The sequence below is a fragment of the Seriola aureovittata genome, chromosome 12 (assembly GCF_021018895.1).
Source record: "Seriola aureovittata isolate HTS-2021-v1 ecotype China chromosome 12, ASM2101889v1, whole genome shotgun sequence".
In the NCBI taxonomy this organism is placed as follows: domain Eukaryota; kingdom Metazoa; phylum Chordata; class Actinopteri; order Carangiformes; family Carangidae; genus Seriola; species Seriola aureovittata.
Window position 1 is genome coordinate 27,386,778 of NC_079375.1, and position 13,739 is coordinate 27,400,516.

Sequence of the window (13,739 nt, forward strand, 5' to 3'; positions counted from 1 at the left end):
ACTGTTACCTATCTGTTGTCGGTCTGTTGTCTGACTGTTACCTATCTGTTGTCTGTCTGTTGTCTGACTGTTACCTATCTGTTGTCTGACTGTTACCTATCTGTTGTCGGTCTGTTGTCTGACTGTTACCTATCTGTTGTCGGTCTGTTGTCTGACTGTTACCTATCTGTTGTCTGTCTGTTGTCTGACTCTTACCTATCTGTTGTCTGTCTGTTGTCTGACTGTTACCTATCTGTTGTCTGACTGTTACCTATCTGTTGTCGGTCTGTTGTCTGACTGTTACCTATCTGTTGTCGGTCTGTTGTCGGTCTGTTGTCTGACTGTTACCTATCTGTTGTCTGTCTGTTGTCTGACTGTTGTCTGTCTGTTGTCTGACTGTTACCTATCTGTTGTCTGACTGTTACCTATCTGTTGTCTGTCTGTTGTCTGACTGTTACCTATCTGTTGTCTGTCTGTTGTCTGTCTGTTGTCTGACTGTTACCTATCTGTTGTCTGTCTGTTGTCTGACTGTTACCTATCTGTTGTCTGTCTGTTGTCTGACTGTTGTCTGACTGTTACCTATCTGTTGTCTGTCTGTTGTCTGACTGTTACCCATCTGTTGTCTGTCTGTTGTCTGACTGTTGTCTGACTGTTACCTATCTGTTGTCTGACTGTTACCCATCTGTTGTCTGTCTGTTGTCTGACTGTTACCCATCTGTTGTCTGTCTGTTGTCTGACTGTTACCTATCTGTTGTCTGTCTGTTATCTGACTGTTACCCATCTGTTGTCTGTCTGTTATCTGACTGTTACCTATCTGTTGTCTGTCTGTTATCTGACTGTTACCTATCTGTTGTCTGTCTGTTGTCTGACTGTTGTCTGACTGTTACCTATCTGTTGTCTGACTGTTACCCATCTGTTGTCTGTCTGTTGTCTGACTGTTGTCTGACTGTTACCCATCTGTTACCTATCTGTTGTCTGTCTGTTGTCTGACTGTTACCCATCTGTTGTCTGTCTGTTGTCTGACTGTTACCTATCTGTTGTCTGACTGTTGTCTGACTGTTACCTATCTGTTGTCTGTCTGTTGTCTGACTGTTACCTATCTGTTGTCTGACTGTTGTCTGACTGTTACCTATCTGTTGTCTGTCTGTCTCTCAGAGTGAGTGCTGTCCCTGCCGTCCGTCTGTCTCTCCTCATCTTCTTCGTGGTTTCACAGGGACGATGGGCAGGCTGGTGAAGCGGTGGAGCTTGAAACACAGATTGGCTCCGCCCCCCTGCCTTTCCCCCACCACCTGACATCTCACCTGTTGCTCACCTGGACACAGGAGACTGACATCCTGGACTAAGACCAACTGAATACAAACACAAGCCTCAGAGACAAAGAGGGTGGGAGGCTCCTCCCACCCTCCTGCTGATCGACCAATTGACTGACGGATGGATGGGATGGAAAGCTCTTGAGGTTGATGGACTCCTGGTGCATTTTGGGGGAGAAAAAAGTTGTTTGTGATCAAGGTCACAGAGGAGTCAATATCTGCTGCCCCACATTTCAACAGTGAGTCCGAGTCCAGGACTGTTAGCCTAGCTACGCACAAAGACTGGAAGCAGTGAGTAACTATAAGCCTAGCTTAGCAGAAACATTGATGAAAACTGTTAGCTCAGCTGTCTGAGCTTCATAACATAAGTTGTTTATTATGTCAGTTTGCGAAAATCAGCTGTTGTAAATATTAGTTACCTAATGAACGGTTTAAACCCTGATCAGCTGCGTTCGGTGACACGATTTTTCTCTGTATTGTCAAAATTAAAACTCATTCACTTTTCTGCCAAGGAAGTTTTTCTCTTTATTTCTTTTCCTGTTGAATTTTTGCATTTTCCAGCTGAGATATCACAGATCACAGAACCTCTTTGGTTTTGCTTTATGGTTCTATTTATGGAGAGATCATGCAAATAACTAATTAAAGTGAGTCTCCTTTAATGAGCTTCAGAAATCTTAATGACTGAAAACTGACTGAGATCCATTTAAAAATATTCATTATCATTGAAACTTTCTTCTGCGTTGATACAAGGAAACAAAAGAAGAAGTTTGACATTCAGACCGTCAATGTTGGAAACATGTTTTATTAAAGTCATCACGCTGACTTTACAGGACGTCACTAGAAACGTGACGAAGTGTGACCCTGTTTTCACTAAAGTTAAAAGCTCATTAACCTCAGGGTGTTAATGATGATCCACATTAAACTGCAACAGTTGGGTCACATCTGGTCCAGATGTTGATTTATCCTCTAAATGCAGACAGTTAATGGATCAGTCTGAGGTCCAATCAATGATCCTCCGTCATCATCGGTCAGACCATCGGGACATAAAGAGCTGCAGACGGACACACGAGTCCACAGAGAGACGATTCACTGAACAGCCAACATCCAGCCGACCTCCAGCCGACATCTTGCCAACCTCCAGCCGACATCCAGCCGAACTCCAGCCGACATCTTGCCAACCTCCAGCCGACATCCTGCCGTCCTCCAGCCGACATTCAGCCGACATCTAGCCAACCTCCAGCTGCAGCAATGAGTCATCACCAGCCCACCAGCTCCTCCTCTCTCTGCTCTGTGGGAGAAAACTGCTCCTTCCTCCAGACCAACCGCCATCACCATGTCAGAACGTCGAAGCTGCTCCATCTGCCTGGCCACACCCCCACACACCAATCCCACCTGCAGCCTCACCTGTTTCCCACCGTGGATGTGCCTGACCACGCCCACTACATTATTGGCTCTGTCATCCTGTTGGTGGGGGTGACAGGCATGCTGGGAAACACTCTGGTCATTTACGTGTTCTGTCGCAGTCGGACGCTGCGATCGCCCAGTAACCTGCTGGTGGTCAACCTGGCGGTGGCCGACTTCCTGATGTCTCTGACGCAGTCTCCGGTCTTCTTCGTGGCCAGTCTCCACCATCGCTGGGTGTTCGGGGAGCTCGCCTGCGAGCTGTACGCCTTCTGCGGCGCTCTGTTCGGCATCACCTCCATGATGACGCTGACCGCCATCGCGATGGACCGCTGCCTCACCATCACGCGGCCTCTGGCCCTGCGGGGCGGGGTGAGTCGGCGGCGGGTGTTGGCGGTGCTAGCGGCTGTGTGGTTGTACTCTCTGGGCTGGAGTCTGCCGCCGTTCTTCGGGTGGAGCGCTTACGTCCCTGAGGGCCTGCAGACGTCGTGCAGCTGGGACTACATGAGCTTCACGGCTACCGTGCGCACCTACACCATCCTGTTGTTCGCCTTCGTCTTCTTCATCCCACTCGCCCTCATTGCCGGGTGCTACTTCGCCATCTTCCAGGTGGTGCGGCGGGCGGGGCGGGAGATGAAGCGGCTCAGCTGTGGAGAGACCAACAAGGCGCACGAACGTCTGCGCAGCGAGTGGCGGATGGCGAAAGTGGCTCTGGGAGTGATCCTGCTGTTCGTGCTGTCCTGGTCTCCGTACTCTGCGGTCGCTCTGACCGCCACTGCCGGCTACGCCCACCTGCTGACTCCATATATGAACTCAGTCCCTGCAGTCATCGCCAAGGCCTCCGCTATCCACAACCCCATCATCTACGCCATCACACACCCAAAGTACCGAGCTGCCATCGGCCGCTACGTCCCGCTGCTGCGTGCCGTGCTGCGGCTGCAGGAGAAGGACCTGCGCTCCTCCTTCAGCTCGAGTGGCACCTCATCTCCCCGGGCCACGCTCACCGAGCAGGGCTCGGCGGGAGTCCGGCTCAGCATCGGCGCGCGGACTAATGGCCGCTGGGGTAAGAGCCGGCTGTCGTCGGTGTCTGACAGCGAGTCCTGCTGGACGGAGAGTGAAGCTGACGGATCAACGGCCTCCACCCGACACATGTTTATAGATGTAGCTGCTGACCCCTCCAACACCAAGACCAGCAGCTCCAGCAGCTCCGCCCTGCTCAACCAGCACAGCCCACAGAAAACAGCAGCACCCCACACGGACTCACCTGACCGGGACTCACCTGACGGGGGCGCTGTGACGGAGGGGAATCCTCTGCTGCTTCCTCCGTGACACCTGACCTAGAAAAACACAAAGAAGAAAGTGAAGCGTCGTCATGGTTACATGTTTGTGTTGTTTGGTCGTTGAAGAGAAACTGAAATGATCCTGTCTGATGAAGCCTCTGTTGACTTTATTGATTATAGATTGGTCAGCATCGTTAGCAGCTGACTGACAATGATCAGCTGGATCAGGTTTTAATGGAGGTTCATGTTTCATTAACTTTAGTTTGATTTATTTATACCTTCTTCCGTCCTCTCCCACCTTCTCATTTCCTTTCTTATCTCCTTCTTACATCCTTCCATCCTGTCCTCCTTCACCTCCTACATTCCTTCCTCACATCCTTCTTTCGATGCCTCCTTGTTTCCTCTCTTTCCCTTTTTTATTCCTTCGCTCCTTCCATCCTTTCCTTCCTCCATCTCAGGAGTTGTAATCACCTGTTGGTCAGTCGGCTGCTAAATTTGATTAACGTGGGTGTTCTGCTGACGTCACCGTTTCATGTTGTTGTATATTGTTGTACAATCTCAGTTGACTGTTGCTAATGTAAAGCTGCTGTCAATAAAGCTTCAGTGGATTGAATGTAACCTGTTAATCAGATTAGCAGTGCGTCTGTTAGCAGTTAGCAGATAAGCTCTGTCTGTTAATCTCCTCCATCAGTCAACATGTTGGACACGAGGAACAGAGTCCGTCTCTCAGGTATGTCTTCACCAAACTCTTTCCTCTGATTCTGCAGAGACTCGATAACCTGCAGGAAATGAAGGGTTAATGAAGTTCATGTTAATGACTTCCTGTGATAAACAGACATGAGAGACAGCTGATGTAAACACAATCAGCTGTTTTACAGCAGAGGGTTCAGACCTCAATTCCTCCATGTCTGCATGTCTTTAACAAAATTCATTTTGTTTGCTGTCCGCCATCTTTGTGTGTGTGTGTGTGTGTGTGTGTGTGTTGTCAGTGCTGCTGTGTGTGTCGCTGGTGGCGGCCTTCGTGGATGAGCTGGATGACTCGTGAGTACAAACATCCTGTTTTCAGTCGTCACTTCAACTTTATTAAATCATTAATAAACATTCAGTCCAGGTCCATTTAGTAGCTGTTCTGGAGCTTTTGACTGAATCACATGATTCCTGTCACTGAGTTGTAGATGTTTAATGTTAATGTTTTCTTCTGTGGATGAGGTTCATGTGATGTGATCAAAAGCTCCAGAGCAGCCACTGACTGGATGTGTTAAGGTGTTAATAAAACTACCGCTGTTCTGTTTTGTCCCCTCTGAGCCTCCGTATGGCTGCTGCTTTCTCATCTTTTCATTTTATTCTGAAGTTTTGTTGTTTCCTGCTTCTTTTAAATTATCACACAGCAACTTTTATTTTGATGAGTAAATAATTAGCGTGATTGTGTTGAACAGCTTCATGGAAACCAGAGGAGCTGATGACATCTGGCTCATTAAAGTATGTGTCATTATTTAATTATGATTGTTATTAAAATAAACTCTTTATATTCAATTCAGTCCAGTTTTATTAATATAGAAGGGGGGTGTATACACTGTATATAGACTGGTTATAACCATGATAACAGTGATACAGGTGTAAAGAGTCATTATCATTCTACTGTTAGAACTGTGTAGTGTGTGTGTGTGTGTAGTAGGGTTTTCACAATACTTTAATTTCCCAGGAAAATACTTGATACTCGATACCATTTTCGATTCCATGGGGAGAAAAAAATGACCCTAACCCTTTTTTAAATAAAGATTAGAACAATACAAACAATAACATCAATGACAACACTACTTTTAGATTGTCTGAGGTAGTGCAAAAAAAACAAAACAACAGTAACCTTACTGTGAGGAGTATATATGTATATATATATATATATATGACATGCAAATGTATTCAGCTACTGTGACTTGGCACCATGTTTTGGTTGCTGATCAAACAGAGTTGGGAGGCTGCTGCTGTTTCTCAGCTTCAGTTTGGGACTTTAAGAGAAATATAACACTTTTCAGACACAAATAATTGTGTTATCCTGTTAAATGAACTAGTAACGTTACAGACGGGCAGGACTGATAACATTTACTGCCTAGCTCCCACATTAACGTTAGTCATTTTATTATTAGCCACTAGCCACTAGCTTAATGATAACTTAACAGGCGCTTAATGTGGCTATCGGCTAACTGCTAATAGTTAAACGGCTTACGTTAACATGTGCCGCCGGCCAGGTAAAAATAATAATACAAAATAATTCCAAACGGCACTTTTGCTTTTTTCATTGTCAACTAAAAGAGGTTGTGAAGTTCCTTCAGCAGCAGCACCTGCCATGTTAATTTAGCTTTATGCTGACGACACCAGCTCAGTGTTGTGAACGTCAACTAGCGTTCCTGTGTTCAGCTGCTGGTGGGGGGAGGGGCGGTGTGCCTGTCTGTCTGCCTGTCTGTCTGCAGCTCTGCTGTATGAAGCTGTGTGTCAACTGGAGGAGGTGAAGACAGAACTGTTGTATCGATGCTGTTGCTAATGAGTATCTGATCCCATACTAATTTTAGTATCTATTAGTATCTGAGTATTGATTTTTTGACAACTCTAGCATGTACTGTGTGTGTGTGTAGTGTCTGTAGTGTCTGTAGTGTGTGTTTGTGTTTATTGTGTAGTGTGTGATGGTGTGTGTTGTATCTCGTGCAGTTCTACGCCCCCTGGTGTACCTTCTGTAAACAGCTGGACCCTGTTTGGCATCAGATCGGATCAGAACTGAAGAGTCTCGGTTCCCCGGTCAATGTCGGCAAATCAGACGCCACCGCCAACACTGGTCAGTCTCACTATCAAAATAGAAGTATAACAGTGTGACCCACACCGGTTAGATGGACTTCGGTGTGTCACAAATCTAAAGAATGTGGAGAACCACAGTATGTTTCTGTATGAGGTCCAGTCTTGTTCTTTAATAAATACAGAATGAATGAATCCAGCTGCTGCTCAGGTGAGTATATATGATGAGCCAGGTGTGTGATAGTCACCTGAGCACTGACTTCCTGCCGTCACATTTGTTCATGTGTGAAAGCTTAAACCAAAACCAGAGACTGTTGGTCTGTATAAATCTGTGTGTCAACAGTTAACACAAACAGGTCAAAGGTCAGAGCTGAGATGTCAGACCACAGAGGTCGGACCTCAGCAGTCAGAAGTCACAGCTGATGTTGTTTTCTCCAGGTTTGGCCAAAGAGTTCAAGGTCAGAGGTTATCCATCCATCCTCATGTAAGTCCTGACTGTGACATCACTGCACATCAACCAATCAGATCCAGAGTCTGGTGGCCTCCACATAAAGAAGACTAATCAGAGTCTGAACACATCTGGATTGTGGATTGAATGACTGATGGTAAAGTGAACTGCTGCTTGTACAGATGTTTAAACAGCTGTTCTCTGTTCTCAGGTTGAAGAAAGGTGTGAAATATAATTATTCAGGACCGAGAACCAAAGATGGAATCATGGACTTTGCTCATCGAGTTGGAGGGTGAGAACCACCTACACAACAACAACAACATCATCAACAACAACAACAACAACAACATCAACAACATTAACAACAACATTAAACGTATAATGTATAAGATCGTGCTACTTGACCCACCTCCATAGGGGGCAGCAGTTCACCTCTTCGCCCCTGTCCAGTTAATCTTGTTGTTGTTTTCCCCTTGTTCCTTATAATTTATTATTCATAAGTACATTTATTGTTGATAGTTAAAATTGTTGAGAGCACTGAAACAAATTATGAGTACTTGTAGTACAAACATTATGTTTTTATTTACCTATAAAAATATGAAAGCAAGGGGATCCTGCAGGACACATGGGTGTCAGGCTACAGCAGCATGAGGAAGGGATGATGACATCATCACAAAGGCAGAATCAGATATTAAGGTTTATTGCCAGGTAGGTTTTTACTTACAAGATATTTGGCTTGGTGTTTGGTGCAGTATCCAAAAAACATATTAACAGGAAATAACAATAAAAAAGCAAAATACTGCAACAGTCAAGAAGATAAATATACATAGATACACATATTAAAAAAAATAAAACTGAAAAAACTCTGGACAAAAGCGTTGACAAAACTGTCAGGAGATCACAGTACAGACAATATCAGTCATGTGCAGGATCATACCTCAAGGTGTTGATGTCACGTGGTTGATGATGGTTGATGAGGCCAGATGCAGAAGAACAGGCAGCTGCTGGTCCATCACTGGGGAGGACTGGACTGGACTGGACTGGACATCTGGTCCTGATACAGACAAACGTGATAGGATAATTAGTTTAGGTCATACAAGTTCTTTATTTTCAAACATGTTAGATCTGTTGTGTAAATAATAATAGAAACAAATAATAAATAAATAGTAAGGATAGATATGGATATGCTAAAATAAAGACAGTATTAGGCAGTGGATCCTGAACCCGCTGGTTCTGGATCAAACAGTCTCTTTGTCTTGTAAAAGAAAAGTTAGTGGCGCATCAGCTGGACACCAGCCGCGGGAACAGGCTGAATTCTACTACATCGCTAAAACCTCACCGTCTTACATGTTTGCCACTTGAAGTGTTTGTCATTGGCACTAATGATACTTTTACTACAGACCAAGTTTAGATGTTACTCACCTGTCTAAAAGAAGTCTCATCTCTTTACCCGGAGCTGTCTCCCGCGGTGGAAAAGCACACCATCATTAACCCGGGATTTTGCTTCTTTGCCGTTGAACGTGGTTTCCTGACGGAGCGGTTCTTCGGGACGGAGATGACGTTCGCGTTTCTGTGACGCTCATCGGCAGCGAGTATTTTTGGGTCGGGGCTGTAGCGTTACTTCAAGCGCTGGAGGAAGCTCTTCTTCTTCGTGGGACTGAGGGCAGACTACACGCGACACTGACTCACACAGCATCTAGTGTGTCTAGGTGGTATTACAACACGGTCCGGGATGCGGCTAGTTGGTTAGCATGCTCGTTTCATTAGATATCTGAAATACAACAGATGGTGGTCTTGGTCCTGACATCTTCACTGTGGCTCCTTCACACACTATTGATGGTGTTAGTTCATTTTTTAAAAACATTTTAAACTAAAATTCCAGACAGATTTGTCCAGATCTTACACATTACACCTTCAACAACAACAACAACAACAACATCATCAACAATAATAACAACAAATATATCAACAACAATAACAACAACAAATATATCAACAACAACATCAACAACAATAACAACAAACAACAACAACATTAACAACATCATCAACAATAACAACATCATCAACAATAACAACAACAAATATATCAACAACAACATCAACAAATATATCAACAACAATAACAACAACAAATATATCAACAACAACATCAACATCAATAACAACAAACATCAACAACAACAACAACAACATTAACAACATCATCAACAATAACAACATCATCAACAATAACAACAACAAATATATCAACAACAACATCAACAACAACATACAACAAACATCAACAACAGATGTCCTGCAGATCCAGGAATCAGGAACCTTTACACACGTCACACTGACTGTTTACCGTTGTTCACACTGTGTGTTGATGAACACTGTGACTGTCTGTCTTGTGTCCTTCAGGCCGCTGGTTCGAACTCTCACCAGTCTGCAGCTTTTCCAACACGCCATGAACAGCCGAGATGTCATGTTTGTTTATGTTGGAGCCACATCACAGCTAAAGGTACACACACACACACAAACATGCACACACACACACACACACACACACACAAACATGCACACACACGCCCACAAACATGCACACACACACACACACACACACACACACACACACCCACAAACACCCACACACACCCACAAACACCCACACACACACACACACACACAAACATGCACACACACACACACACACACACACAAAACACACACACACACACACACACACACATACCCACACACACACAAAAACACAAACACACGCACACACACACACACCCACAAACAACCACACACACCCACAAACACCCACAAACACCCACACACACCCACAAACACCCAAAAACACCCACACACACACACACAAACATGCACACACACACACGCCCACAAACATGCACACACACACACACACACACCCACACCCACAAACACCCACACACACCCACAAACACCCACACACACACACACACACACAAACATGCACACACACACACACACACACACAAAACACACACACACACACACATACCCACACACACACACACAAAAACACAAACACACGCACACACACACACACCCACACACACACACACACACAAAAACACAAACACACGCACACACACAAACATGCACACACAAACACACACACACACACACACACACACCCAAACATGCACACACACACGCCCACAAACATGCACACACACAAACATGCACACACACACACACACGCCCACAAACACGCACACACACACACACACACGCCCACAAACATGCACACACACACACACACACACACACACACACACACGCCCACAAACATGCACACACACACACACACACGCACACGCACACACACACACACGCACACACAGAAGAGCTGACCTCTGACCTGTGATGTGTTTTCAGGGAAACTACACGTCTGCAGCTGAGCAGCTGATCGTCCACACCTACTTCTTCTCTGCTGCCAGAGACATCCTGCCAAAGGTTCTACACTTCCTCAGCAGAGCTACTGCTGTCTGCTGAAGAACACAGCGTTCTGCTGGAGAACACGGCGTTCTGCTGAAGAACACAGCGTTCTGCTGAAGAACACAGCGTTCCGCTGGAGAACACTGTGTTCTCCAGCAGAACGCTGTGTTCTTCAGCAGACAGCAGAGCTACTGCTGTCTGCTGAAGAACACAGCGTTCTGCTGGAGAACACGGCGTTCTGCTGAAGAACACAGCGTTCTGCTGGAGAACACAGCGTTCTGCTGGAGAACACGGCGTTCTGCTGAAGAACACAGCGTTCTGCTGAAGAACACAGCGTTCTGCTGGAGAACACAGCGTTCTGCTGGAGAACACAGCGTTCTGCTGAAGAACACAGCGTTCTGCTGGAGAACACAGCGTTCTGCTGGAGAACACTGTGTTCTCCAGCAGAACGCTGTGTTCTTCAGTTCAGAGAAGATTGACCAGCCTGTCTTTGTGGATGATGTCATAGCTGACAGGTGACCTGAGGTGTGTCTGTTTGCAGGCGGTCTCTCTGCCCTCTCTGCCGGCTGTGGTGGTTTTTAAAGACGGGACCTTCTTTACCTACAACGGTGAGACAGGAACCTGATCTAGACTTTAACATGTTACCTGAACCAAGTGATGGTCCAGGGCCCCGGTCTACCTGAGAACAGGTTTAGACCTTCACCCACCTGAACATCGTCAGAACCATGAGTAAAGAATAAATATGATATGAGAATAAACGCTGAGACCTGCAGATTAATCCAGTTATAGTGACATCATCAGGCTGCAGACTGAAAGGTGTTGTAGAGAACCGAAGTGTGTGTACCGTCGGCAGGTGAAGTGTCAGTGTGTGAACAGTGAAAGGACTTAAAGTGTCAGTCAATGACCAAAGTTGAGAAACAATACATCTGTGACCAGAATCACACCTTTCCTCAGGTGTTCAGCTGAGAGTTAAGGTGAATGGTCAGGTGAGGGTTCAGGTGAGTCTTCAGGTGAGTCTTCAGGTGAGAGTTAAGGTTAGTGTTCAGGTGAGTCTTCAGGTGAGAGTTAAGGTGAGAGTTAAGGTGAGTCTTCAGGTGAGAGTTAAGGTTAGTGTTCAGGTGAGTCTTCAGGTGAGAGTTTAGGTGATGGTTCAGGTGAGTCTTCAGGTGAGTCTTCAGGTGAGAGTTAAGGTTAGTGTTCAGGTGAGTCTTCATGTGAGAGTTTAGGTGATGGTTCAGGTGAGTCTTCAGGTAAGTGGTCAAGTGACTTTCAGCCTCTCTTTAATGAATGAGTGTTATTGTATATGTTGTATTGTGTTTCAGAGGAACATGACGGCGATCTGAAGTCGTGGATCAACAGAGAACGTTTCCCAAACTACTTCAAGATTGACAGCTACACTCTGTACGCCATGGGAGAGTCAGGTAACATTCACACACCTGAGGCTGATGTTTGATCAGGTGACTTCTCACAGTGTGATGATAATCACCTTTAGTCTGGTGCAGCTTCCTGATTCATAAATAACGAGAAGAAGAAAAAGGAGTGCAGTCAGTGTTTGACCACAGCAGCACCTGGTAGACATAAGAGGCACTGCTGATTGGTTCAGGTGATGTGACCCCGCCTCTCTCCTGCAGGTAAACTGGTGGTGTTAGCGCTGGTGGAGGAGAGGAACCTGTGTGAGGAAAGCCTGAGGTAACTGAGTCTGTCAGTTTAACTGTAAACTGTAACAGTTTGGATCTTAACTTCCAGTGATGCGTTTCCTGTCACCTGCTCAGGTATAAAAGTCTGGTGGAGAAAGTAGCTGCAGACCACAGAGAGATCTACAGCAGGTCAGACATCTGTCATAGCTCACACTTTTATTCTGAAAATTTCTGAGAACAAGATAAAAGGTCTCACTGTGTTTCAGAAGCTTCTACTTCGGCTTCATGGAGGGCGGCGACTACATCAGCGGGCTGGTGATGGCGTGAGTGACACGTGATGATGTGGTCAACCCCCATTGGTTGTTAACGTGTCATAGATGGATCAGTGAGCGTCTGTTTCTTTCTTCTCAGTGAGGTCATCGTGCCATCGTTCGTCGTGGTCAATCTGTCCAATGATGGCTACTTCCTGCCAACAGGCGCCGTGGAGACGGAGCACCACCTGATGGATTTCCTGAACGGGGTTCTGGACGGCAGCATCCAGGTGAGTGTGGGCAGACTTACCTTGAGTACAGTGGTTTGATCATGTGTGAAACACTGAGGTGTGTCTGTCTCAGTGTCAGGGAGGAAACGGCGTTGTCCAACGTGCCAGACGCTTTGTCTACGAGACTAAAGTCACGCTGATGGTAAGTCCTGTCATCATCAGTCCTGTTTCCTGTCTGTCTGTGACCTCTGACCTCTGATCCTCCACCCGTCAGTCGGTGTTCAGCCAGGCTCCGCTGCTGGGCTGCTTCCTGGTTGGCTTCCCGCTTGCCATGGCCACCGTGTTCTGTTACCTCTGCCGTAAAGCCCGATCCACCATAAGTGACGACGACGACGACGATGTCGCGCCGTCAGCTCCGCCCCTGCAGAGCTACAAAAAACTGACTGACAAGAAGTCCGAGTGATGAGGAAATGAGGGGGACCAGACTGATCCAGACTTAGACCCAGAGAACCATCACCATCATGTCTCTGAGCTGTCACATGAAATAAAACAGTTCATGCACCTGAACGCCTCTCAGTGATTCATGCACCTGAACGCCTCACAATGATCCATGCACCTGAATGCCTCACACTGATTCAAAACCTGAATGCCTCACACTGAGTGACTGTTGAAATGTTTCATCTAAATATTGAGAAATTTTCATTTTAATTTACACAATTACAAGAAATCTGATCTCCTCATCATGAATCAACAGCTGTAAACAGCTGGTGGAGCTCCTCCTGTCGCTGCCACTAAACCACCACAGAAGAAGAAGAGGACTGAGCTCTGGAGAACATGACGGAGACGTTTCTGTTGGTTTTCATCCTCACTTCAGTTTTTTATGTGAAACTTGAATCAGTGTTTAAGCCCCTCCCTCCAGCAGCTGACCACCAGATGACCAAATGT

The 13,739-nt window shown here is 46.0% G+C and overlaps 2 protein-coding genes across 2 annotated transcripts; both read left to right on the forward strand.

The window, feature by feature from the left end:
• The first annotated feature begins 413 nt into the window (after positions 1-413).
• On the forward strand, positions 414-5,503 carry opn4.1 (opsin 4.1). The gene has a single exon (XM_056391522.1). The coding sequence runs from the start codon at positions 2,538-2,540 to the stop codon at positions 4,017-4,019; it is 1,482 nt and encodes a 493-aa protein (XP_056247497.1). The 5' UTR covers positions 414-2,537; the 3' UTR covers positions 4,020-5,503.
• LOC130178762 (protein disulfide-isomerase TMX3-like) lies at positions 4,182-13,599 on the forward strand. The gene is made up of 16 exons (XM_056391216.1): positions 4,182-4,198; positions 4,931-5,011; positions 5,407-5,449; positions 6,674-6,797; positions 7,193-7,238; positions 7,414-7,494; positions 9,609-9,708; positions 10,617-10,694; positions 11,218-11,284; positions 11,999-12,097; positions 12,308-12,365; positions 12,449-12,502; positions 12,580-12,636; positions 12,725-12,854; positions 12,928-12,996; positions 13,069-13,599. The coding sequence occupies exons 1-16, from the start codon at positions 4,182-4,184 to the stop codon at positions 13,255-13,257; spliced, it is 1,293 nt and encodes a 430-aa protein (XP_056247191.1). The 3' UTR covers positions 13,258-13,599.
• Positions 13,600-13,739: the final 140 nt, after the last annotated feature.

Excerpts from the sequence above, each read along its gene's own strand:
- opn4.1 (XM_056391522.1), top strand. The coding sequence starts at position 2,538 with ATGAGTCATCACCAGCCCACCAGCTCCTCCTCTCTCTGCTCTGTGGGA.
- LOC130178762 (XM_056391216.1), top strand. Across the intron at positions 5,012-5,406 it reads GTGGATGAGCTGGATGACTC|CTTCATGGAAACCAGAGGAG; the intron begins GTGAGTACAAAC and ends TGTGTTGAACAG. Across the intron at positions 7,239-7,413 it reads GGTTATCCATCCATCCTCAT|GTTGAAGAAAGGTGTGAAAT; the intron begins GTAAGTCCTGAC and ends CTCTGTTCTCAG.